The 24836-nt window shown below is 58.3% G+C and overlaps 2 protein-coding genes across 51 annotated transcripts in view; one reads left to right on the top strand and one right to left on the bottom strand.

Moving 5' to 3' along the window:
- On the top strand, positions 1-17677 carry MYBPC3 (myosin binding protein C3). Its single transcript, XM_060017401.1, has 34 exons — positions 1-25; positions 1171-1437; positions 2015-2128; positions 2206-2298; positions 2380-2528; positions 3484-3601; positions 4092-4140; positions 4355-4384; positions 4558-4611; positions 5893-5913; positions 6184-6347; positions 7228-7360; positions 7601-7603; positions 7723-7847; positions 7926-8031; positions 8126-8292; positions 8648-8813; positions 9574-9680; positions 9766-9795; positions 10670-10809; positions 11058-11129; positions 11816-11975; positions 12292-12396; positions 12486-12674; positions 13763-13897; positions 14096-14263; positions 14997-15085; positions 15233-15428; positions 15684-15823; positions 16022-16181; positions 16282-16418; positions 16713-16899; positions 17169-17206; positions 17358-17677. The coding sequence occupies exons 1-33, from the start codon at positions 1-3 to the stop codon at positions 17177-17179; spliced, it is 3810 nt and encodes a 1269-aa protein (XP_059873384.1). The 3' UTR covers positions 17180-17206; positions 17358-17677.
- A 1111-nt stretch (positions 17678-18788) lies between these two features.
- MADD (MAP kinase activating death domain) overlaps positions 18789-24836 on the bottom strand; it is a 38847-nt gene continuing 32799 nt past the window's right edge. For 28 of the 50 annotated variants that reach the window (XM_060018817.1, XM_060018823.1, XM_060018818.1 and 25 more), the window contains 5 exons: positions 24615-24687; positions 24371-24477; positions 22105-22174; positions 20227-20273; positions 18789-19883 (listed from right to left, as the gene is read on the bottom strand). In XM_060018817.1, coding sequence (XP_059874800.1) covers positions 19779-19883; positions 20227-20273; positions 22105-22174; positions 24371-24477; positions 24615-24687 — 402 coding nt within the window. In that variant the 3' untranslated portion in view covers positions 18789-19778. The remainder of the gene's footprint in view (positions 19884-20226; positions 20274-22104; positions 22175-24370; positions 24478-24614; positions 24688-24836) is intronic. The other 22 variants (XM_060018839.1, XM_060018841.1, XM_060018842.1 and 19 more) reach the window with 1 other exon arrangement.

Here is a 24836-nt window from a genome sequence, read left to right as displayed (position 1 = left end):
ATGCCTGAGCCAGGGAAGAAACCAGGTAGCTCCAGGCCTGGGGTTGGGGCTGAGCGTGGGGCAGGGAGGGCTGGGGACATCTGCAATTGGGGGCGGGCCTCGGAGCGAGTTCCTGAGGGGGTTGTTGAGGTCGAGGCCTCTGAGCCCCAGCACAGGGGCACCGTCCTCCTGGGTCCTTTTTTTGATTCTCAGTTTCTCCTTCTCATCCTTCTGATGAGAGTGAGAGTAAACCAGGGTCAGGGGCACAGAGTGGGAGAGAGCCAAGGCAGGAAGTGGGCCATCACCCCACTCTCAGGACGCAGAGGACCCCTTCCCTGCGTCCATGTCCATCTCCTGCAGCAAGGTTAGGCCTGGGCTTGCCTTTTGGGAAAAGGCTGCTGCAGGAAGGACCCCAGGATGACTCTAGACTTGAGCCAGGCTCCCTGAATGCTCTTGGACAAGTCCCTCCCCTTCTGGGTCTCAGTTTCCCCATCTATACAAGGAGGGGTTAGGTTGGTTCCTTCCAGCTCTGAGACTGTCTGCTTTCTGAGCCTGCACCCCTGTGGCCCGCACACCAGTCATGACCCCTGCAGTGGGGTATTGCAGCTCTTCTGCTCTGGGAGGGGATGGTCAAGAGGCCCCTGATCTCCAGCCAAGGGCAGAGAAAGTCACAGCCCAGAGTCCCAGTCCTGGCCTGTGCCCTCACCAAGGTCGTCCATGTCAGGGATCGTCTCCCCAGCCCCAGCTCCCTCCCAGGCCAGCCTTATCTCGGTTGCCGATTCTCAGCCTGAAGCTCTTAGAGGACAAATTTAGCCACGTCCAAGTAGGCAGAGTACTGGTCCCTTGCCAAGTGCCCCAGCTGGTGGGGTGAAAGGGGGATGGGCTTCCACAGGCTGAGAGGGTGGGGTATCCAGGGACACACCTAGCAAAATTCTTGTATGGAGGTTGGACCACAGGCCTGGCTCTCCTACCTACTGGCTATGTGATCTTGGGTAAGTCACTTAACCTCTCTGAGCCTCAGAGTCCTCATCTGAGAAATGGACATAATAACTGCACCTACCTCATAGAGCCATTGGAGCATTAAGCGAGGTGATGCATTAAAGCGCTTATCGTCGTATTTAATAAGAAGCGCTATAGGGGTGGTGCGCATGGGCAAGCCAGGGGCCCCTGCAGATTCCATTTGCCCCTCAGTTTCCGCCTTCAGCAAGAAGCCACGGTCAGTGGAGGTGGCCACAGGCAGCCCTGCCGTGTTCGAGGCCGAGACAGAGCGGGCAGGAGTGAAGGTGCGCTGGCAGCGGGCAGGCAGGGACATCAGTGCCAGTGACAAATATGGCCTGGCAACCGAGGGCACGCGGCACACGCTGACAGTGAGGGACGTGGGCTCTGCCGACCAGGGGTCCTATGCAGTCATCGCTGGCTCCTCCAAGGTCAAGTTTGACCTCAAGGTCTTAGAAGCAGGTAAGACCTTGGGCAGCCTTCCCTGAAGTTGGAGCTACTGGGAGCAGGGGCAGCCCCACCACCTCTCCTTCGACCAGAGTGCAGGAGGTGTTTTCTCACTTTCTTACCTTTGCTTCGGCTGTGCCCTCAGCCAGCAATGGCCTTTTCCCGTTTTCTGTAGCAAGACCTTTCTGAGTGTCCCCACGTGGCTCCCTGGCCTGTCTCGGCCGTTACGGAGGTGGGGGAAGTTCAGAGATGAATAAGACATAACCTGCCTTCCCACTGGACATGCCCACGCAGATGGAAACTTGGTGGGCTGTGTGTGCTGGCAGGGAAGCCCCATGAGCTTATGGGTGTGGAGGGAGCCTCAGCCCAGCCTGGGGGGCTGGACCAAGACCAGAGCCTGGGGAAGGAGAGGAGGGATGTTCAGGCTGAACCCCTGGAATGTGGGCACAGACCGCCAGTGAGGGCGAGGAGAAGGTGAGAGGCAGGCTGAATGAACCTTTGTACACACTGCAAAGGCGGGAAGGACCAGGGACAAGAAGAGGGGGTCTCTGGTTAGAAGCTGCTCCACGACCCCCCATCTGATCCCCTCCAGGGAAGGCAGAGCCTGTGCCAGGCCCTGCTCCCGCCCCTGCTGAGGCTCCTGGAGCCCCTGGAGAAGCACTGGCCTCGGCCACTGAAGTGGAAGGAGGCTCCCCGAGGCCTGAAGGTGAGGGGGCGGGTCAGGGAGGCTGGGTCAGTGGATGGGGGTGTCCCAGGGCAGGTCTCAAAGGCCTCTGTCCACAGGGTCAAGCTCAGCAGCCCCCGATGGACCCAGTGTCCCTGACGATCCCATCGGCCTCTTTGTGATGAGGCCACAGGATGGCGAGGTGACCGCGGGTGAGTGCAGGGCTGCTGCACCCAGGGTGAAGTGGGGAGGGAGGCAGCAGGGCATCCCCGATTGTCACCCCTCTCCTGCAGGTGGCAGCATCACCTTCTCAGCCCGCGTGGCAGGGGCTAGCCTCCTGAAACCACCTGTAGTCAAGTGGTTCAAGGGCAAGTGGGTGGACCTGAGCAGCAAGGTGGGGCAACACCTGCAGCTGCACGACAGCTACGATCGGACCAGCAAGGTGGGACCTGCGGGGCACGGGGGTCACGGGCATGCATGGAAAGGGGACCTGGAGAGCCCCTGGAAGGCATGGGGGGCACAGAGAGGCAGGGGGCACCATGAGACTTGAGGCACAGAGGAGGTTCACAGAAGGTCATGGGGAGCCTGGGAAGCTGGTTGGGGGGCCAGGGGCACACAGGGAGAATGGGGAGGCTCAGAGGAGGGTTATGGGGAGGCAAAGGGGACCTGTGGGACGTAGGGGGCTCGGAGGGCATGATAGTCTCAAGGGGGCATAAATAAGACTTGGGGGGCACCAGTCAGTGAGGATGTAAAGGCCCCAGATGGATGGGTGTCAGAGCTCAAGGGACCCTCAATGATCAACCATAACAATTCTTCACAATACAGACAAGGAAACCAAAGCTTGAGAGTTTATTGTTGCTGGTCCTAGGTCACTCAGAGCCAGGCCTAGAACCTGTGCTTTGACTCTCAGCCTTTGCTCCTCCCACTCTTCCACAGTCCCAGCCCAGGCAAGGGGGCTTCTGGCAGGGCAGGGTAGACATGTACAGTTGTGTGGGCTGTGCACTGAACAAAAGTGCCTCTTTTTTTTTTGGCCGAATCACGTGGATTGCAGGATCTTAGTTCCCCAGCCAGGGATCAAACCTGGGCCCACTGCAGTGAAAGTGTGGAGTCCTAACCACTGGACCACCAGGGGATTCCCCAAAGTGCCTCATCTTAAGTGAATGCCATGTGCCTTGTAGCCACCCTTGATTTACATTGTATCACCACCCTGTGCCAGCAGATGGCAGTCAATGTATCTTGAGAAGGGGCCCCTTTTTCTATTTATACAAAACTGTGTGGATTAATTTAAGCCCTGAGGGGTGAGAAGATCGGTGGCCCTTAACCACCCACAGTCTCCTTTAGGGGTGAAGGGCCTCATCTCCTCGCTTCCAGTCTCCCTTGACACCTCACCTCCACAGGTCTACCTGTTTGAGCTACACATCACAGATGCCCAGGCCACCTTTGCTGGTGGCTACCGCTGTGAGGTGTCCACCAAGGACAAATTTGACAGCTGCAACTTCAACCTCACTGTCCATGGTACGGGGCCCTCTGGTATCAGTTCTGGGTTTGGGCTCCCCATGCGTCCTGTCCCCATACCTGCCTCCACTTCCCAATACTAAGGAGGATGCTGAGCCCTGGCCGTGCAACCACTGACCACATGCCCAATACTGAAAGAAACCCATCGAGGCTTCCAGGGGTGGGGTGGGGCTTGAGCCCAGATCTCATCTGGGGTCTTAGTCATCTTGGTGTCTGGGATCCTGGCACAGGTGAACAGGTGAAGGGTAAGTTGAGAGATGGGCGGGAGATGAACCACCTCAAAGGTACTGGGAACGATAAACTACCCCACGTCCCTGGTACCTTGACCCTGGCTGGGAAAGGCTGAGAAGATGGGGTCCTGGGGCAGATGCCCACTGTCAAGGGGTCATGAATGGGCAGGTCTGCAACACCAGGAGATCCCAGGGCAGGGCTTCTGGGATTGTCCCCTCTGAAGCCTCCTCCCCTGACTCATCCCCGTCTTTGAACCCAGAGGCCATCGGCCCCGGAGACGTGGACCTCCGATCAGCTTTCCGCCGCACGTGAGTGGCCACCTCTCGTCAGGGCCTGGGGGAGGCCGGTGCTGGGGTCTGAGGCCCCTTGGGGTTCGGGCCAGGGGTAATGTGGGTGGACCAGGACAGGGGGTGATATGGGGGTCAGGGCTTGGGGTGATGTGGAGGGCCAGGATAAAGAGGATGGGGATGGAAGAGAGTAAGCTCCCCTGGGCAGGTGAGAAACTGAGTCTAACCCCCACAGGAGCCTGGCTGGAGGAGGTCGGCGAATCAGGTACCCGTTCCTACCCACCTGTACATAGACCCTGGGGGTCTGAGATAGACAGGGAGAAGCCGTTCAGCCAGTGTCCCTTCCTCTCACGTCCATCCCCCCACCACGACCCCACCCCCTGCTCCCAAACCCCTTCTATGGCTCAACTGTGGCCTTATGGGGGTTCCTCTCCATAGTGATGGCCATGAGGATGCTGGGACTCTGGACTTCAGCTCGCTGCTGAGGAAGAGGTGAGCCCCTGGGTAGCAGCTCTCAGAGCAGGTGACGTGGCCCAGTTTCAAATTCTGGCACCGTGGTTTTCCAGCCGTGTGGCCCTGAGCAGGTCACCGCACCTCTCTGAGCTGGTTTCCTTGCCTGTCAAATGGGACAATCCAGGTCCTCTGACAATCCAGGTCCTCTTGCGAAGAGTCAGAGGGCTCAGCAGAAGTTACATCCTGTGAACTAACATCCTCACACTGTTCCCATGACCTACTACACTTGAGTCTGCGACAGCTCATCTCAATAGGCTCTGGGGACCCAGAAGCTGGGAGAAGGCTCCAAAGCCTCAGGAATTGCCCACCTAGCCCAGTGCAATTGAGTTGTGTCCTCAGTGTCCTGTCCCTCCCTCTCCTGGACCCTGCAGTATGGTCGATGCTGCTGCAGCCCAGAAAATGAGCATGGGGGTTAAGTGCTTTGGGGAAGCAGGGCACTGGCAGGACTCTGTAGCCATCCCCACCAGGGCGGATGACAGATGACAGGGCTGGGGATCAGACTGACCTGGGTGAGGATCCCTGCTGACTGGGGAGAGTCTCTGAGCCTCAGGTTCTCCTGATACCCACCTGCCGGAGCTCAGGAGGAATAAACAAGGCCACATGTGCCCTGTAAACGGAGAGGTGTAAGTGCAGGGAAGAGGGTGGAGGTGAGGACCCACGGGCTGCGGTCCATGGAGGGATGACCCATCCCTTCGTTACCAAGTCCAAGCTCAGACTGCTTGCCACACGACAGGCCAATAAATTGAGAGACAAGGTGTTGGGGCAAGGACTAGCGATTTTATTGGGAAAGCCAGCAAACCGAGAAGATGGTGGACAGTGTCCCAAAGAACCATCTTCCCCAAGTTAGGATTCAGGCTTCTTTTCTACTAAAAGGGGAGGGAGTGTGGCTGGTTATTGCAGACTTCTTGGTGGAATCCTTTGTTCTTGCAGCCGGCCATGTAGGTCTGGTCACAATGTTCCTGTAAACCTCCAACAAGACAAATGTTATTTTCTGTTCTGTAATTTTTTATCTCTATACAAATGAAAAGTGCTATATACCTTTAAAGGTCAAGCCTGGGAGGCAAAGCCTTGAGAATGGGCTATCAGATATAGTTTGGGCCATAGGCAACATTCTTTTACGAAGGTGCAGAGCCAGCATGACCAAGAACAGGCAACACAGTACAAGGGTTAGAGCTAAAGGAATAGATCCAATATGGAGTCAGGTTTGTTCTTCTCTGTTACACCTCTAATGTGTCCACTGCTTTTCTTCCCCACCTGGAGCAGCAGCTTCCGGACCCCGCGGTGAGTGCCCCATGAAGCTCTGCACCTGTCACCCCTACTTCAGCCAGGAGCACCTCCGAGTCCCAGCGCCCCCCCCCATACTGAAGCCTTAAGCCCCCTTGAGCCCCAGCACTGGCCCAGTACCCACTCCAGCTCGAGCTGTCCTAACAGAGGGGAAGAGGCAGAGGGGCAGGGGCAGCTTCCGCTTGGGAGGGGAGGAGAGGGGGCTGCAGTTTTGTCTTGGCCATGGGGACTGCCCTGAAGCCTCGCCACGTGGACCGTGTGACACAGGGACTCGAGGCTGGAGGCCCCCGCGGAGGAGGATGTGTGGGAGATCCTGCGGCAGGCACCCCCGTCAGAGTATGAGCGCATCGCCTTCCAGCACGGCATCACCGACCTGCGAGGCATGCTCAAGAGGCTCAAGGGCATGAAGCGGGAGGAGAAGAAGAGCACAGGTGAGACCCCTCCCAGGGAGAGGAGAGGGCGAGGTGAGCGCCTGCGCAGACGCGCGCGCGTGCACGCACGCGCACGTGCCCACGGAAAAAAAGCTGCGTCCAGCGTGGCCCAGAGACGCTCAGGAAAGGAGAGTCCTGGTGAATCCCCCCTCGTGTGGGGAAAAAGCGGGAGGGCCCAGGCAGGCACCTTGCCGCACAGAAAAAGAAAAGGGCCAAGTTAGCCCAGAGACGCCGCAGGAAGAGGACGGAGCCCGGGCCAGCCCTCCTCCCCCAGCCAAAGCCAGGCGGCCTCTTCCTCGCCTACCCGGCTTGGGAAAAAAAAGCCTGCTTAATTCTCCCAACACCCAAAAAAGGGGAAGAAGCCAGTTTAGCCCAGAGACCCCCGACCCGCGAAGAGAAGAGCCTGGTTAATCTTCCTCACAGGCAAACAGAACAGGTGGGTGTAGGTTAGCACCCCTCGCCCCCAGGCGGTTCCGAGGAGAGGGCTCAGGCCAGCCCTTCCCCATCAAGGGGTTGACAAGGAGCCCTGGAAACTCAGCTGGGACAACAGAGGCGCCTGGCAGGAGGGCATAAAACCGGGGGTTGTTGGTAAAACAGTGGAGAGGAGGAGAAGGCCCGTTTGTCCCATCACCCATTCTCCTGCCAAGCTTCTGTCCTTTTGGAAAGCCCCGGACCCTATCCCTGAGCTGAGCAGGTGAAGAGGACTCCAAGGAAGACAGGAAGACAAGAGACAAGGAGGTGACAGACAGGGGTAGAGAGACAGAGTCACAGCGGAGGCACAGAGAGAGACGTGGGGAGGCAGGAGGAGGAGAGGGGCAGGACCTCGCCCTCCTCGCTGGGCGGCCCCGGGAGCAGGGGGCTGAGGGGTGGAAGCGCTCAGCCTTTCAGAAGAAGCTGCAGCCGGCCTACCAGGTGAGCAAGGGCCACAAGATCCGGCTGACCGTGGAGCTGGCCGACCCCGACGCCGAGGTCAAGTGGCTTAAGAACGGACAGGAGATCCAGATGAGCGGCAGGTGCGGGTGGGAGTGGGACCCGGGGACACTGCAGGGTGAGGAGGGGCCCTGGGGGGCTGCTCCCCGGCCGTGCTCTCCCTGCCTCTCCCTCCGCCCATGCTCTCTGGCCAGCTCTGGATCCCTGTCTCTCTGGGTCTAACTCCCCACCTTTCTGTTTCTTCCTGGCTCTATTTCCTGCTCATTTTCTCTCGGTCTCGCTCCTCCCATCGGGACGCTCCAATGGCCCCTTCCGCTCCACAGCAAGTAAGGCTCCTGGAAGGCTTGGGGTGTGGGCACGGGGGTCCCGACGGCAGTTTGAGGGGGGGCCCAGAGCCCAGGAGGTGCGTCCATGGCTCTCCTGCCCACACCCCGGCCCCGCCCAGGTACATCTTCGAGTCGGTCGGCGCCAAGCGCACGCTGACCATCAGCCAGTGCTCGCTGGCGGACGACGCGGCTTACCAGTGCGTGGTGGGCAGTGAGAAGTGCAGCACCGAGCTCTTTGTCAAAGGTGGGCCTGGCGTCCTGAGACCCTGCGAGGGGAGGGGCCACAGAGCGGCCCACCCATCATTCTCTCTCTGCTCGGCAGAGCCCCCCGTGCTGATCACATGTCCCCTGGAGGACCAGCTGGTGATGGTGGGACAGCGCGTGGAGTTTGAGTGTGAAGTGTCTGAGGAGGGGGCCCAGGTCAAATGGTGAGTGCCAGAGGCGGGGGGCTCGGGGCGGGGCCAGGGACCTGGGGGCATCCCCAGAGGAGGCCCTGGCACCTACTGCCCACCCTCTGGCCAGGCTGAAGGACGGGGTGGAACTGACCCGGGAGGAGACCTTCAAATACCGATTCAAGAAGGACGGCCAGAGACACCACCTGATCATCAACGAGGCAACGCTGGAGGATGCTGGGCACTACGCACTGCGCACGAGTGGGGGCCAGGCTCTGGCTGAACTCATCGTTCAGGGTGAGGCCCTGGGAGGCCCCCTCAGCACTAGCGCCCCAGCCATGTAGGAGAATTGGGCAAACCCGGGATCGAGGCCTGCATGGCCTTGGACAAGTAACTTCGACACATCAGGCCTCACCTTTCTCATCCATAAAATGGGGGTGCTGAGGTGACCACCTGGAGGGTTTTTGGAGGTTCAGATGGGCCTGGTTAGTGTCACCCACCCCGGCACACATGAGATTCCTTTTGTACACGGCACCGTCACAGGCACACATGCATTGCACTCATGTATTTTCACAAGCCCGAGGGATCTCCGCAGGGATTCACGCCCACGCACACCCTCCCCAGCTCACTGGCTCTGCCCTGTGTCCCCCAGAGAAGAAGCTGGAGGTGTACCAGAGCATCGCGGACTTGACGGTAGGCTCAAAGGACCAGGCCGTGTTCAAGTGTGAGGTGTCGGATGAGAACGTGCGGGGCGTGTGGCTGAAGAACGGGAAGGAGCTGGTGCCTGACAGCCGCATAAAGGTGTCCCACATCGGGCGGTGAGTGTGCCAGAGACAGACACACAGAGAGACAGAGAGAAACAGAGACTGACAGAGACAGGGAGAGACACAGAGAGAGAGACTGAGATAGAGACACAGAGAGAGAAGATGGTGACAAAGACAGACAGATGGATGGAGATCAACAGAAAGAGACAGACACTTAGAGACAGGACCGAGACTGAACTAGAGACAAAGAAAGTCAGACTGAGATTGAGAGACAGAGGGAGAAGCAGATGAACAGAGAGACAGATAGAAAGAAAGATACAGAGAGAGACAGACAGAAGTATGGAGAGGCAGACGCATACAGAGAAGAAAAGTCCATTGGAGACAGAGAAGGAGGGAGACAGAGACAAAGACGAAGCAGTGAGAGATACAGACAGGCTGGGAGCGCCCCCCCCCACCCCCCGCCAACTCATGACCAGGGTAGAGTAGGAGGCCTCGGAGGATGGCTCTGGCCAGGGGCCCTCATTCTCTCCCACTCCCTTACTCATGCCCCAAGCATCTGGGCCCAAGTTCACGGAGACTAATGAGACCAGCCCCTGCCCAGTCTCCAGTGGCCCAGCCGAGGGGACACATCTACACTGCTTACCTCTGAAAGCATGCAAGGGAGCTGGAAAATTCAAACACAGAGGAAGAGAGCACTTTAGAACACCATTGAGCTAGGGTGGGGTGAGGGCCCCCTGGAACCCTGGCTGGGGTGTCCGGTGAGGCCAGGGGTGCATGGCCCAGCAGGGCCCCTTGAGCCATCACTGCCCCGCAGGGTCCACAGACTGACCATAGACGACGTCACGCCCGCAGATGAGGCGGACTACAGCTTTGTGCCACAAGGCTTCGCCTGTAACCTGTCTGCCAAGCTCCACTTCATGGGTGAGCGGGTGCTGAGGGGCATGGGGGCCCCTGCCACTGGGCCCTGCCTTCACCCTGGTGCCACTTGCTCTTGCATCTCTTGCAGAGGTCAAGATTGACTTCGTGCCTAGGCAGGGTGAGTCTTGGGCCCCTGCGTGCTGCCTCCCACGCCCTGCCCGTGTCTCCCTTCCACTCACAAGCGGAGGGAAGAAAGGAACCGGGAGTGGGGACCCTGAGGCCCAGCCCCAGCTCTGCCACTCACAACCACGGGCCACCTGCAGTCCCTCTGAGCCTCAGTTTCCTCGCCTCTAAAATGGGGATCCTGAAGTGGCTCCCCTATGGGATGGTAGGAACAATGACCTGACATGGTGTGTGTGAGCTTCCAAATGACATCACAGGGGTGAGGTTTTATTATTAAATCTGCTTTACAAGTACCTTTCCTGCTTCTAGATTAAACTGTGTAGGATCCTAATTTCAGGAGAACAGTCCAGGCTGAGGCATGCTGTAGGTCAGGGCTTTCTAAACAGGGTTCACTTAATACGATACTCCATTTTACAAGGGTTCCATGGTGAAATAAGTTTGGGAACCTCTTGTTGATTCAGAAGGTGCATTAGCATGTCAAATGCTCTAAAAAATCCTGCTTAACTTTGTTTAACCTCGGGTTTCCTAATTGTTTGTCCATGGAAATTTTTTTTTTTCTAGGAAGGCATTCCCAAACACAAGTTGAGAAATGCTACGCTAGGTGACCTGATGTTATGAACCTCCCTGGAAACTTCCTGGGGAGATGGAAATGTTTTAGATCTTGACTGGGTGGTGGTTACACAGGGTGTATACATTTGTCAAAACTCATCAAGCTGTATGTTCAAGTCTTGGCATTTTAGCGTGTGCAAACTATACCTCAGTAGAATAAAAACAAAACAGCCAGGGGCATGTGCTCCTTCTAGCTTTCCCCTCTTTCATAGGCCTTAGGCCCCTTCCTCTTTCACTGACCTGTGCCATCTCCCTGCCAGAACCTCCCAAGATCCACCTGGACTGCCCAGGTCGCGTGCCGGATACCATTGTGGTGGTGGCTGGGAACAAGCTACGCCTGGATGTTCCTATCTCCGGGGACCCTGCTCCTACTGTGATTTGGCAGAAGACCATCACAAAGGTACTGCGGATCCTTCCCCCACTTCCCCACCTGTAAAATGGGTGCATGGGACTAGTGTATGGTGGGACCTGCTCCCCGCCCCACATGTACACGCCCTGGCCGCTGACTAGGGGCACAGAGGCTCAGCAGGCTGAGAGGTCGGGGAGGTGGGCAAAGGAGGGACCGGGGTAGGGGTTGCTGGGCAGGGGTTCCCTCCAGGCTGAGCCAGACCCTCTCCCCTCACTCCTTCCTTCCTGCTCTGTTCCCAGAGGAATAAGGTCCCAGCCCTCGATGCATCAGGGGATGCAGGTGCCAGTGACGAGTGGGTATTCGACAAGAAGGTGAGTGAGGCTGAAGGTGGCTCATTGGCCCTTAGTCATTTTCTGCCCATGTGGTATCCAAACTCAGGTGAGGTCTCTGTGAAGGTGCTCCTGCCCCTGGTAGGGTCTCCACGGGGCCCTCATGCCCCAGACAGACACACGTTCAGACCTTCAACATTGCCAGGAAGTCCTCCTGACTGGGGGCGCTCCCTGGCTCTTGTCTTCCTGAGCTGACCTTGACTTTGTGCTTCTTCCCAGCAAGGGAGTGGGGTCCCTGGCACTTTTCAATAGGAGTAGCTGCAGGGGCACCAATCAGGTCAGCTTCTCGTCCTCCACTCGCTGCTGGTTCCTCTACCCAGCTGAGGTCTTTCAGGATCCTCACAATAGCTCTGTGAGGTCCTGTTATTCCCATTCAGCAGATAGGAAAACTGAGGCATGGAGCAGACAGGCGATTGTCTAAAGTTCCATGACAGAGCTAGAGCTAGAACCTGTGACCCTTGCCCTGGTGTCGTGCCCATGGCAGGTGGTAAGGAAAGGGTCTTGGGTTAGATGCTCACATGGGTGCAGTTTCCACACAGGCTGTGTCTCCCCAGCAGACCCAGCGCTGAGCTCCGTTCCCATCTCAGGGCTGTCAGCTGTTGCAGAGGCTGCAGAAGCCCCTGGGTTCTGACTTGGGTCCTTCTCCCCAACTCCTACTCCCCTGCCAGCTGCTGTGTGAGACCGAGGGCCGGGTCCGAGTGGAGACCACCAAGGACCGCAGCATATTCACCGTTGAGGGAGCAGAGAAGGAAGACGAGGGCGTCTATGTTGTCACGGTGCAGAACCCCGTGGGCGAGGACCAGGTCAACCTCACAGTCAAGGTCATCGGTGAGGCAAGGGTCCAGGTGGGGAAGCCACAGGAGCAACCAGGGAGGACCCATCCATGCACACATTTAGTCTCTAAACAAACACTGTGGGCTACATTCTTAGATCCGTAGAGGGGTCTGGGGCTAGGACCGGTGAATATGGGCAGTGCGGAGCCGTAACAGGTTGTTTGCAGGCTGGTGATGTGATCAGAACTGCATTCTGGAAAGATCGTTTTAGGCTCTGGGGGCAGTGGGGGAGGCCTGTTGGTTGGGGTGCAGTGGGGATGGGCAACGTTGGCCTCGGCCGGGCAGGGCTGATGTGGGTCCCCCCTCCCCAGATGTGCCGGATGCTCCGGCGGCCCCCAGTATCAGCAACGTGGGCGAGGACTCCTGCACGGTGCGGTGGGAGCCCCCTGCCTACGATGGCGGGCAGCCAGTCCTAGGTGAGCCGAAGGCACAAGGGACATAGCCGAGGGCAGGGGGTGCGGGGGTGCCTGCGCTCTAGACCAGAGCTCCCACCTCCCCTCGCCAGGCTACATCCTGGAGCGCAAGAAGAAGAAGAGCTACCGGTGGATGCGGCTGAACTTCGACCTGCTGCGGGAGCTGAGTCACGAAGCGCGGAGCATGATCGAGGGCGTGGTCTACGAGATGCGGGTCTACGCCGTCAACGCAGTGGGCATGTCCAGGCCTAGCCCCGCCTCCCAGCCGTTCATGCCTGTTGGTGAGCCTGCCCTGCCTGCCCCGCCCCACGCCCTCCTGTTCAGGGGCCCCAGTAGTAGCAGCTACTGTGTCGGTGGCGCTTACACCCGTGGTCTCCTTTAATCACCTTCATTTCACAGGTGAAGAAAGTGAGGCTCTGAGAAGTTAGATGACTTTCTCGAGGTCACCCGCTGGCAGGGGGTGGAGCTGAGAGACCTCTCCAGCCTCACTTTCCGCATCTATAAAATGGGGATAATGACAGTATCTACTTCATAGAATTGTTAGGATGAAATGAGGTCATGCAGGTGGAGCATCTGGCACACAGCAGCTCAGTAAATCATTGTTCCCTCTTCCCCACTCCCTTCAGCCAGCATTTGTTAACCAGGGAGGAGGGTGAGGGCAGTTGGGTCCCTCGGAAAGGGCCCTGGACCAGGAATCAGAGATGGGGTTTGCAGAGCCAGCTCTTTCATCCCCAGGAGGGATATCTGGAGTCATCGTCTTCCCCTGTGCCTCAGTTTCCACATCTGTATAATGGAGGTTGAGAAGGTAGAACAGACACCGAGGGTGTGGCACTCTCGAGGACACCTGTCCCTGTTGGGACATGTGAGTCTCAGGGGGAGGAGGGTGGCTGTGCGTGGTGGGGCAGACACAGGGAGGGGGGCACAGTGTGGTGAGATGGCAGGAAGAGGGTGCCTGTGGGGAGAAGGGGCCAGGCCTCTCTTTAGGAAGTGACTTCCGGTTTTCTTAGCTCTTAGTCAACTCAGTTACTCATACAGGGTCAGGAAATGTCCATGTTTTAGGCCAGTGTTTTCTTAAATTACATTTAAAGAATTTCCTCCACCATCTGACAAAAGTGGCTCTTTCTAAGCATGTTGGTGTTGTTTTGGGGCGTCTTTTCCTGTTTAGATCTCTTCTGTAATCACTGATGCTGCTTGGGTGTGTGTTTGTTTGTAAGCCTGTCTAAAGACATGTCTTTTAATGGAGCTGAAATATTTCTCAAAGTGCTTGAAAGCCAGTCGAAGGGGGAGGATTTCCCTGGATTGTGGTCCTTCAGCTGCCCTGGCTGGTGCAGACTCGCTCAGACCCCTCTCTGGCCTCCCCTCTGCCCAGGCCCCCCCAGTGAGCCCAGCCACCTGGCGGTGGAGGATGTCTCTGACACCACCGTCTCCCTCAAGTGGAGGCCCCCAGAGCGCATGGGAGCTGGAGGCCTCGACGGCTACAGCGTGGAGTACTGCCAGGATGGCTGTGAGTGCTGCAGCCCAGCCCTGGGCCCTCCGCCTCCCAGCACCCTTCTCTGAACTGCCCTCCAGGCCAGGCCAGGTCCCTGTCACCCTGCAGGGCCCCTGTCTGCAGTGGAGGCCCCAGTCGGCCACCAGGGATGTGGGCGGCAGGATGCGGACGCTGCCCATGGCCTTGCCTCTTCATCCCCACCCCCGCCCCCAGGCTCGGAGTGGGTGGCCGCCCTTCAGGGGCTGACCGAGCACACATCGTTGCTGGTGAAGGACCTGCCCACGGGGGCTCGGCTGCTCTTCCGCGTGCGGGCTCACAATGTGGCGGGGCCTGGAGCCCCTGTCACCACCACGGAGCCTGTGACGGTGCAGGAGATACTGCGTGAGTGCTCCTCGTGCAGGGATGAGACCTACCACTGGCACCCTGGCCCCTGGGGTCCAGTGGAGGTGGGGGCAGTCAGGGAGACCCTACTTGGCGGGAATAAATGCTGGGCAGGGACAGGAGGGGGTCGGTGCCTATACCCGTGCCACAGGCCAGATGTGCAGAGAAGGTGTCCCTCTTGGTTTTCCATGTCAACCCCCAGTTCTGGACCAGGGAAAATGTAGGTCATTGTACCATCACCTTCGAGCTCTGTTTTGTGGGTCTCTGAGCTCCAATAGGTAGGTATTGTCCATGTGTTAAAGACTGAGCAGTGAGGTCGCTTGTCAGATTGGCCCATGTGGGATCCACTTTCCATTATTTTGCCAACAAAGAGTCAGTCCTTTAAGGATTGGTTCTTAGAGTGGAAAGAGGCAGCAAACTGGGATGGAAACAGCAGGGGCCATGGAGTCGAAAAGCCTAGGTTTGCATCCTGGCCTGTGACTGGCTAGCTGTGTGACCTCAGATAAGTTCCTCACTCTCTCTGATCCCTGCCTGTTGTAGCAGGGTGGAGAGGCTCGGGTGGAAGCAGGAGCTTTGGGGCTGGGGTTGGGGAGCTAAAGGAGAGGAGGGCCCGGCAGGCGTCATGTTTCCTAGTTGCGGCTCTCCAGGCCCTGCCTCCAGCGGAGGGCGCTGTGGCGCTCCTTGGGCCTGCGGCTGTGGGGGCCCCCGCCGAGCCCCTCACTCGTACCCACAGAGCGGCCACGGCTCCAGCTACCCAGACATCTTCGCCAGACCATCCAGAAGAAGGTTGGAGAGCCCGTGAACCTCCTCATTCCTTTCCAGGTAGGGCTGGCCCCCTTCCCTGTACCCCCCCCCCGCCCCGCCCCGCCGCGTGTGTTGTCCACGCCTGGCAGACAGATGTCTCAGCGAGACTGGGGCAGTGGCCGTTAGGGAGAGCCAGGCTCGGGCGTGAGCTGTCCTCCCGCACAGGGCAAGCCCCGGCCTCAGGTGACCTGGACCAAAGAGGGACAGCCGCTGGCAGGCGAGGAGGTGAGCATCCGCAACAGCCCCACGGACACCATCCTGTTCATCCGGGCCGCACACCTCGCCCACTCGGGCACCTACCGGGTGACTCTGCGCATCGAGAGCATGGAGGACAAGGCCGAGCTGGTCCTGCAGGTCGTTGGTACGTGGCGTTGGGGCTTCCCTCTGAGTCCGAGCATTTTTAGTCCCTGCGCTGGACTGCCAGGGCCCAGGGCTCAACCTGGAGCTTCTCGTCTTCCAGGCCTGGGGCCCCTCCTCTGGGATGCCCAGAGCCCCTGCAGAAGATGGCAGGCCAGGTCCTGGCAGGGGCGAGGGGGCCCCTGGAGCCTGGCGTCCCCTACTCACACTCAGGCAATGTCAGGAGGTTTGGGCTTCCCACTGGGTCTGTCTCCTGCAGACAAGCCAGGTCCTCCCCAGGATATCCGGGTCACTGAGACATGGGGTTTCAATGTGGCTCTGGAGTGGAAGCCACCCCAAGATGACGGCAACACAGAGCTCTGGGGCTACACGGTTCAGAAAGCTGACAAGAAGAGCATGGTGAGCCCAGGGGCCTGGGCCCCCCGCACGCACCCTCTCTGGGTCCAGGCAGACCTGGGCCCCAGCTGCCCCTCCCCGGTATCCTTAGACTGGTTCCCTCCACAGGGAAGGTGCTGACCCCAGGGATACCCAAGAGAGGCCCCTGGCAGGAAGTAGGGCCTGCCCCAGAGAACCCCCTACCTTTCCTCCACACCCCAGGAGTGGTTCACCGTCGTGGAGCATTACCGCCCCACCCACTGTGTGGTGTCAGAGCTCATTATCGGCAATGGCTACTACTTCCGGGTCTTCAGCCATAACATGGTGGGGCCCAGTGACAGAGCCGCCACCACCAAGGAGCCTGTCTTCATCCCTAGACCAGGTGCTGTACCTTCACTCCCACCCACCGCGGGCGGGGGCTGGGGCAGGGGGCGAGCCTGGCTAGGTGTGGCCCTCTTGGTACCAAGTTCTGTCAACAACAGGCATCACGTATGAGCCACCCAACTACAAGGCCCTGGACTTCTCTGAGGCCCCAAGCTTCACCCGCCCCCTGGTGAACCGTTCGGTCATTGCCGGCTACAATGCTACCCTCTGCTGTGCTGTCCGGGGTAGCCCCAAGGTAGGGAGCTTTGGGCCCTGATCCAGGCCAACCCAGGAGACCTGGCTCGTAGGCCCCTGCCTCAAGCAGTCCTCCCCGCAGCCTGTCCCCCTGTTTCCTCTCCACTTTTGGGTATCAGGGCCCTCCCTGAACAGGGCCTTGGCATTCCTCATTGGCTCCCTGTTCATACTCGGCCCTGGGCATAGTTTGGGACTCCATTGGGATCCCCAGAGTAGAAACACAAGTGCCTAGTCTCCCTAAGTTCCTGCCAGGTCCTCTCTCAACCTGAGAGATCTCCCTCCTTCCCATCTACAGCCCAAAATTTCCTGGTTCAAGAATGGCCTGGACCTGGGCAAAGACGCCCGCTTCCGCATGTTCAGCAAGCAGGGAGTGTTGACCTTGGAGATTAGGAAGCCTTGCCCCTTCGACGGGGGCGTCTATGTCTGCAGGGCCACCAACTTGCAAGGCGAGGCACAGTGTGAGTGCCGCCTGGAAGTGCGAGGTGAGGAACCCGCTGGGCTAGGGCCTGGGGTGGTGGCAAAGGCCGGGTGCCAGCTGGGACTCTGGGCTTTCGCTTTGCTGTCCTGGCCCAAGCAGCCGCTCTGGCTGAAAGAGCAATGACTCTGTCATGTCCAGATGGTGTTGGCTTCTGGACTTTGTTGCCAGAGCTGCTTGCCTGAACCTTCCCGAAGGCTGGGGGTGTGTGTGTGGGGAAACACATGTAGTGCCGGGAGGTTCAACACATGCATGGCATGGCCTCCTCTCCTGCAGTGCCTCAGTGACCAGGCTGGCTCCCTGGGGATGGCCAGGTATGTACTCCACATCACCCTGATACCCAGGGCCCAAATCAAAGGCTGAGCCCTGGCCCTTGGTCCAGGGGCAGCCAGCAGGAAATGGGGGTGCAGGTGGCTCTTAGTAGGATTTCAGTCCAGCTCATTCACAAGAGAGCCTGTGTCACAGGTGCAACTGGAGCCAACCCATGTACCAGGAGCCTGGAAGGAAGTTGGACAAGCCACCTTCTGCTGTTGGATGTGTGTGCAAGTGTGTGTGTTGGAGCTGGACTGGGGGAGCCCCAGTAGGGCAGCGTAGTTATGATGAGCAGGCATGGGGGGCACTCCGCACAGGCTAACCTGTCAGAGCTCCATCTGGAAGCTCCTCAGATCCTTGGGGCGAAAAGTGTGTGGGCTCAGGAATGGTGGCTGGGGACAGGCCTCTCTGGCCTGCTGTGTTTTCTCAGTGTATGAGGGCAATAAAAGATCGGTGCAATCACAGAGAACTGACTCTTCTTGTCCAAGATGCTTGTTTTCAGAAAAAGCACGGGAAAATTTACTTGATCTTGAGAGCAAACTGAAGGCAGGTATTCTTTCTCCTAGATGAATTAAATGAGGACCATTGTGGGATCCTAAGTTCATAAAACATTAATACTAGAAGGAACCTCAGTCCTCCCCACCTTCAAATGAGGAAACTGAGGAGCTGTGACAGAGGAAAGTGTATTATTAGCAAAAGAGCCAGAATCCCCAGGCTCTCCCGTCTTTGTCCTGGTGACCCATGGTCACAGCAGCCTGGATGGGGGGCAGTGCTAGTATCAGTGTGGTTCTGTGCCCGTAAGGGCCTGGAGTGAAAGTGACCAGCTGCTTTGGGGTCCCGGTGGGCAAAAAGCCCACTGCCCATTCACACCCATATCGCACAGGAAGAGTGATCCTGTCTAGACAAGGCACTGGGAACCAGGAAGGTGTAGGGGCCAGGGCCCGACTCTGCTCTTCCTTCCCCCGTGGGGTGCCAAAATCCCATCACCAGTTTGCTTTTGGGAGGAGGAAGCCAGCAGCTCTCAGAGGTGCCCTGATTGATAGAGTGAAAAGGGTCCTTCCTGCCCAGGGAGTGGTTTCTCCATGGCATAGAAAGAAGTTCCATGAAGGCTGGTCCAAGGTTGCTTCTCGGAGTCCTACCCAACCCAAGACACTCCTGGCCAAGAGCCCAGAGCCCTGGGCTCCAGGCCCCGTGGGAGGCTCTGGCCGAGTCACAAAACCTCTCTGGAGCACACGTGTAAGGGGCACCGGGAGCTGAGAGCCCGGGCCTTGGTTTTTCCTTTACTACTAAATTAATCTCTGCTTAGGTGTCAAGCCCTGTTTGGCTGCTCCCTCTAGCGACCAACTCATAGCACAGCAACCCTCTGATGGGGCCCTGGGAAGGCCCCTCCCATGGGGCCTCTCTGAGAGCACAGGAAGCTGGTGAGCTCCACCGGGCCAGAGGGGTGGGAAGCGGGGCCTTCAACACACCAGATTGGATGGGCATGAGCTCACCTCCCTGATTCCTTCAGGCCAAAGGTGCCTTTTTCGAGTCCAGGGTCAGCCTTCCTCAGCCCAAGAGGAGGCGTCATTTAACGCATGGCAGCCAGGAGCCCAAGGGGAGTTAAGGACCTTTATTTCACATTCACACATCTGTACATTTTCTATAAATAATGTGGAGCTGAAATATTTACAGTCATCTCTCGCCCACTCCCAGGCTCTCGCTCCCCCTGGCAGCCAGTGCTGCGATGCTACCCGCAGACACAGAGGTGGATACTGAACTCGGCCTCTCCCCACACCACCAGGTTCCTGGGCGTGGCAGCCTGTGGTCCCTGGGACTCTCCCAGCCCCAGTCGTTTTGCTTTCCCCTGCCGAAGGCCAGGCAGACCACAAGGGAACTGCTGCTCAGCAAACAGCAGCCGGTCAGTGCAGCCCCACTGCAGTGGTGGAGACCGTGGTAGCAGCAGCCAGGCCTGTGCCCGTGGGCAGTCGCTGCCAGCTTGGGAACTGCCTGGAAGTTCCAGGGAGGAACTAAGGAAGCAGGGAGGTTGCCACTCGCTCTGCTGCCCCTTGACTCCCCCCTTCCTTTCCCCGCCCACCCCTCGTCTCGGGGGGACAAGCCTCAAGCTTCCCTCAACTCCCCACAGTGGGACTGCTCCAGGCACCCAGTGGTGCCGGATCACAGAGGACAGAGAGCCCAAGTCCTGCTCTGGAAGGTTCTAATGTCAAAGGATGAGAAACTACAACACAAATGTCTCAATGACACGTAATAGCGGGCTCACACTTGCCTGTACTCCGAGTTCTTAGAAGCCATTGGCCCAACAGACAGACACACACGTACTTTTGAGCCCCGAGGGGACAGGAGGATGGTCTTTTGGGGGTGGAGAGGAAGAAGCTGGAAGAGACTAGCTCAGCCCTGTGAGACACACTAAGACACTGAGACACACAGAACTGGGACCCATCTGAGCCTCAGCGAGGGGGCTTGCAGAGAACACACACGCATCACCCACTTCGCAGTCACAGCAGCACGGTGCACTTGGGAACAGCGAGAGGCAAGGGACGGCCCCTGGGCTGGGGCAGCCTTAACCCCTCTCCATCAGCTAGAGACGGGCCGGGGTGGGGTTCTGAGATCTTCCTCACTGCTACGGACAGCAGCCACATATGAGAAGAGACACAACACAGAGTAGCAGATCTCGTGGGCCTGGAGGAGAGAAAACCAGCCAGATCAACGTCACGCAGATTCCTACGTCTTCACACGTGGAGATCTGCCAACTGGGAAACTCCTGCCCTAACTCTGGGCTCAGGCCTCCAGACGAAAGAGCCCCAAGCGAGGCCCCAGAGCTGGCCCGTGGGAGGGGATCAGCATGTGTGCCTCTCCCAGGCTGAAGACCTGCTTCAGCTCCAGCTGCATCTCTGGCATCTAGACTAAATTCTCTTCTCAACCATTCTTAACTGCCCCTCGCCCTGTGCTCTCAGAAGCCCACCCCACGCCTGCTGGCACGCCCCCGGGAGCCCTTCGCAGACCGGCCTGTCGGCGCACTCACCATTGGTGTCTTGTACTTGTGGCTCACCACTTCTTTAATTTCAGGAACTAAAACCGGACGGGCAAGAGACAAAACAGAAGGTTCAAAACTAAGAGCAATAGCGCCACGCTCCCCCAGGCGGCAGCGCCCGGCACCAGGGTCCCCTTCCCCTGTGGGCCTCACTCAGCCCCGGCCGGGTGAGAGGACACTGGTCCCGACTCCTCAGCCTGACATCTGAGGTCTGCAGTGGCTCCTGGCTCCATGGCCACGACTCTACCGACTTTGAGAGCCCCAGCACAGGAGCAGGCTAGTCTCTCACCAGCCTGGTCGCTGCTACCATCCAGGGCCCGAGGACCACAGCTGACATTCCCAGGTTTTGGCTGGGAGGAAAGCACTGCCTCTAGCCTGTGCCTCACCTTGCTGAGACACCCGAGAACTCACCCCTGTCGCCAGCCCCATGCTCTGGTCAAGTTAAACACGTTCCCTGTACTCCCAGCCCCTGCACTGAGGGTCCTGAGGCTGGATGAAGAAATGGCATGATACTAAACCCACCAGACTCGGAAGTTTCCTTCCCTGATGGCAGGAGAGGCCCAGGCCTGCCTGTGTGAGGGAGAGCGTCAGAGGGCTCTGGAGCAGACACACCGAGCAGAAGAGACAGGTGAGTACAGCACCCGGGGAGGGAGGCGACAGGGAGCGTCAGGCAAAATACACACGTGTCCACAGCCCGGAATGCGAGCCTAAGAGTCACCCCGGTCCCAGCCATGCAGGGGTTCTGCTTGGCCAGAGGAAGGAGTAAGGTCCCCCAGCCTCAGCCATCATCATGGCCCCTGGAGACGGGGAGCAGGGGCATGGCATCCCCTGGGGGCCAGAAAAGGTAGGGTGAGAGTTGGCCACACCTTCTTCTGACCCTGGGAGGTAGAATTCAGGGGGCCCCAGGGTTAACAGGGAATAAACTCATCAAAGGTAGAGCAATGGGCCCAGGTCCTTCTCCTGAGTTGGAAGACTCCCCCAAACGTCTCTCTGGCAGAAGAGAGAAAGGAGCACACGGGAGAAAACTCGGAACCAATGAGCCAGCGCGAGGGTGGACGAGGTTGGGAAGGAAGAGGGTGGGGAGAGAAGGGAGGAGACAAGTTGGTGATGCGAGCAGCTGGCTTGGGCGAAGGGAGCCTGCCCACCCACCGCAGGGCCCAAGGCAGGGGCCTGGGGAGAGGCAGCACGGCGAGGTCACTTTACCTGCTGGAGAACGAAGGTTTTCATAGCAGCGATGAGGGGCACGAAAGAATGAAGCACAAACACAGCAGGAACTCAAAGCCCCGGGGTGAGAACCCAGACACCACTCAGTCAGCGCTTGGCTGGGGGGGGAGCCTAGCTCCCGGCTTCCAGCTACCACTGCCCTCTGCCTCTGAGGCCACTAGGCTCGCCTGCCCCCTAGAGTGAGCCTGCCTGCACCGCCGCACGCCCTCCTGCAGCCCAGAGGCTTGATGGACCCTGGCGTGGCCCCAGGGTGGCTGGACAGAGCACTGGGCTGCTAGAGGGACCGAGGCAGGCGACATGAACACAGCAGAGCTAGGGAATGGCTCGTCTGCTCTGCCCCACCAGCTGGCCAAACAAGGGAAGGTGGCGCTGCTTCGAGGAGCCTCTTCACTACCAGCGCTCATCTCTAAGCCCGGCGTCTAAGCCACTGCTCTTCGGGCCACTCGCAGGCAGCCACCGACCGACTAGCTTTCCCTTCTCCTCCCTTCTCTCAGGTCAGGACTCCCTCTTCCTCCCTATCACTCCTGCTTCTCCTGACCTCTCTGCAGAGGCTCTTCTTCTCTGTCTCTAGTCCCTCCTCTGGAGCTCCGAGGTTTGAGTTACTGCCATGTGAGTCCAGACCTAAGAGCAAAATAGTGTAATTACCAAATTCCTCCAGGACAAAGACGCCTCGAACTGTATTGCACTTTTTAATGTGATTCAGCTCTATGAAAACCTGCAAGAGAGGGAGGGAGGGAGGGAGGGAGGGGGTAAGGCCCAGAGGCTCCCCCACTGCCCCGAAAAGCCCACTCTCCCAGCTATAGCCCCACCCACACAGAAAACCTATTTCCCACAGGGAGGATGGAAGAATACACACACACACAACTCAAAAGCGCTAAGAAGCGAAGACGGCAGAAAGGGCATGTACCTTCCGCTCCTGGCCGGAGGAGAAAGCATGGGAGAGAAAGGAAGGTGTTAGTTTTAACCGTCAAAGCCAACGCAAAGGCCCCTCTGCTGGCCTGGGCTGCCTGCCCACACCCTCTGCCCAGGGCAGTGCTTGTAGGACACTGTGCCCCAGGGGCCCCCCCTCAGCCCATCAGCTCTCTACCCTTCCATGCATCCTCCTCCGGCGCAGAGGGCTGGCACGGGCGCAAAGCTCCCCTCAGACTGTCCTTGGGAGGGAGGTGTTGGCATCTTCCTTGAAACAGGATTCAGGCTCTCCCAAGAGTATGTGGTGATTGGTAGTGCTAACAGCAACCACTTGTGAGCACCTGCTAGGAGTTCTACAAATACTCCTTGTTTGTCCTTACATCTACGTGGCGCAGGATACAGTATCACCCTCGTTTTACAGATGAGGACACTGTGGATCAGGAGGTTTATTTGCCCATGGATGACGAGGCTGGGCTCCAAATCCAAGTACGTCCTGACTCCAAAGACCATGCTTTTCCCATCTGTCACCCCACACTGCAGAACTCCACCGGGGGTCCAATGCTTCCTCAACTCCAGCTGACTGTTATGTGGTAGAAGACAGACCCCAAGACCATTATCTCATCATCAGTCAGGGTTTGACTTTCTCTCTCTCTTCAGGATCTCTCTTCTGGGGCAAAGCCTTAAACTACAGACCAGCTTGTACATACTTTGTAACGGTTAGACGGTAGGTCAGTCCAAAGGGGGTGTACCAAGCGGGAAGAGGGCATCTGGGTGTCATTTAATGAGATCTCTTCTTCAGAAGGTGAGGCATCAGGGGAGGCCACAGCCCTAAAGTGCAGTCAGAAGCCTGGTCCCCGAGAAGTGCTGGCACCTTCATGGTCTAGAAAAGTCCTTAAGTCAACCCCTCTTTGGGTGGACCCTAAGGTCTTATTAAGTATACTATTTAATGTATTACTGTGACTAATAGTAAATATACTACTGCAAGTATACTGCCAGGAAGCCTGGGCAGCTGTCTCCCATCACACCAAGTTGCCCAGCTGGATTCCTGAAAGAAGGAGAACTAAAATGGCAAGTGGTAGGAGGAAGCCCCAGAGTCCAGATGTTCACCGCCCCTGAGTGTCTGCTGCCTGGCCAGGGGCCATGGTGCTTCACACATTCGCGTCTGGCTCAGGGCCTCAAGGAGACGAACCAGGACATCAGGGGAGGGGGAGGGAAGGCACTTGTGTGAAGACTCAGGACAGGGAGCGGACCTGGGATGACGCGCTGGCCTCAGAAAGGGATTAGCTTAAGGAATGTCCACTGAGAGAAAAAGTAATGCTGTGTTAGAACCAAGAGAAAAAACAGTCAGCTCCTACGGTGGGGTCACAATGAGGGCAAGATGGGTCCTGAAGTGCTCCCCAGTCAAAAGAAGGGGAGTGGGGCCTGTGGAGCTGGGGACAGAGTGGGGACGTTCAGAGGAAGGAAGAGAATAGGAAGAAGAATCGGCAGGAAAAAAAAGGCAAATAAACACACACACTCCAGATGGGACAGACACAAGCCAGCCACACACACACACACACACACGCACACGCGCGCGCGCGCGCCGCGCTTCACGCGCACCAGAAACACGCGAGGGGACCAGCCGGTATAGACTCTCAAAGCAAAACCACCAAGCAGAAGCACACCCTGGGATAAGGGAAGGCGGACACTGTGCGAAGAAGGGCCAGGTGAGACGCTCCCACTCACACTGTGCTGAGTAATGGGCAGGGGCAGCCGGGCCACCATGGCTCCCTCTCTCTCCCCTCCTCCCCGGCACAGGCTCCCTGCCGCACCTTCCGGGTGGTTGCCAGTGTCACTGCGCCCTCCCCTCCGATTGTTCTCTCCGATCCAGCTGCTCCAATTCTCTCACTAGCCCCGGAGGCCTCTCTCACGCTCACTGGGGAAGCACTGGGGACCTGGACACTGATCCTACTGCAGATGGAACACCGGGGCTGGGAAGCCTCATGCTGCCACTTGCACCTACCTGGTTGTGCATGAACTTGAGATTGATCCCTTCTAGGGTGACCTGCAGCAAGCCACCCTCGCCAGTCTTCATGTCCTGCACAGGGAACTCGCCACCCAGCTCCGGCCCTGTGGCGAGGGAGGAGGTCGTCAGCTAACTGGAAGGTGGGGAGTCCCGCCGCCTGACCTCCTCATCAGGCCTCCACCGCTCAGGACGGATGAAAACCAACAGAAGGCACGCGCCCAGGGAGCCGTCCTCCGCTCACCAGGTTTGATGCTCTGCTGTCGGGCGGCAGCACGCTCCATGCTGTCCTTCACGCAGTAGTACAGCTCCCGACACTGCGGCACAGTGGGGAGAGCTGTCCTGTCGTACAAGCTCTCCAGGCTCCCCACCCTCTACTCTAGAACGGCTGCTGGAGGCCTGGGCCGATGCCAGGACCTCGGAGACAGCTTTACGTGTTCCGCGCCACAGCCAGAGGCCAAACTGG

Source organism: Delphinus delphis, chromosome 8, assembly GCF_949987515.2.
Source record: "Delphinus delphis chromosome 8, mDelDel1.2, whole genome shotgun sequence".
NCBI classification, from domain to species: Eukaryota; Metazoa; Chordata; class Mammalia; order Artiodactyla; family Delphinidae; genus Delphinus; species Delphinus delphis.
The sequence above is the reverse complement of the archived record's forward strand: the minus strand, read 5'-3'. Positions and strand labels throughout refer to the sequence as shown.

Excerpts from the sequence above, each read along its gene's own strand:
- MYBPC3 (XM_060017401.1), top strand. The coding sequence starts at position 1 with ATGCCTGAGCCAGGGAAGAAACCAG. Across the intron at positions 2,529-3,483 it reads GCTACGATCGGACCAGCAAG|GTCTACCTGTTTGAGCTACA; the intron begins GTGGGACCTGCG and ends TCACCTCCACAG. Across the intron at positions 15,086-15,232 it reads ACCTCCTCATTCCTTTCCAG|GGCAAGCCCCGGCCTCAGGT; the intron begins GTAGGGCTGGCC and ends CCTCCCGCACAG.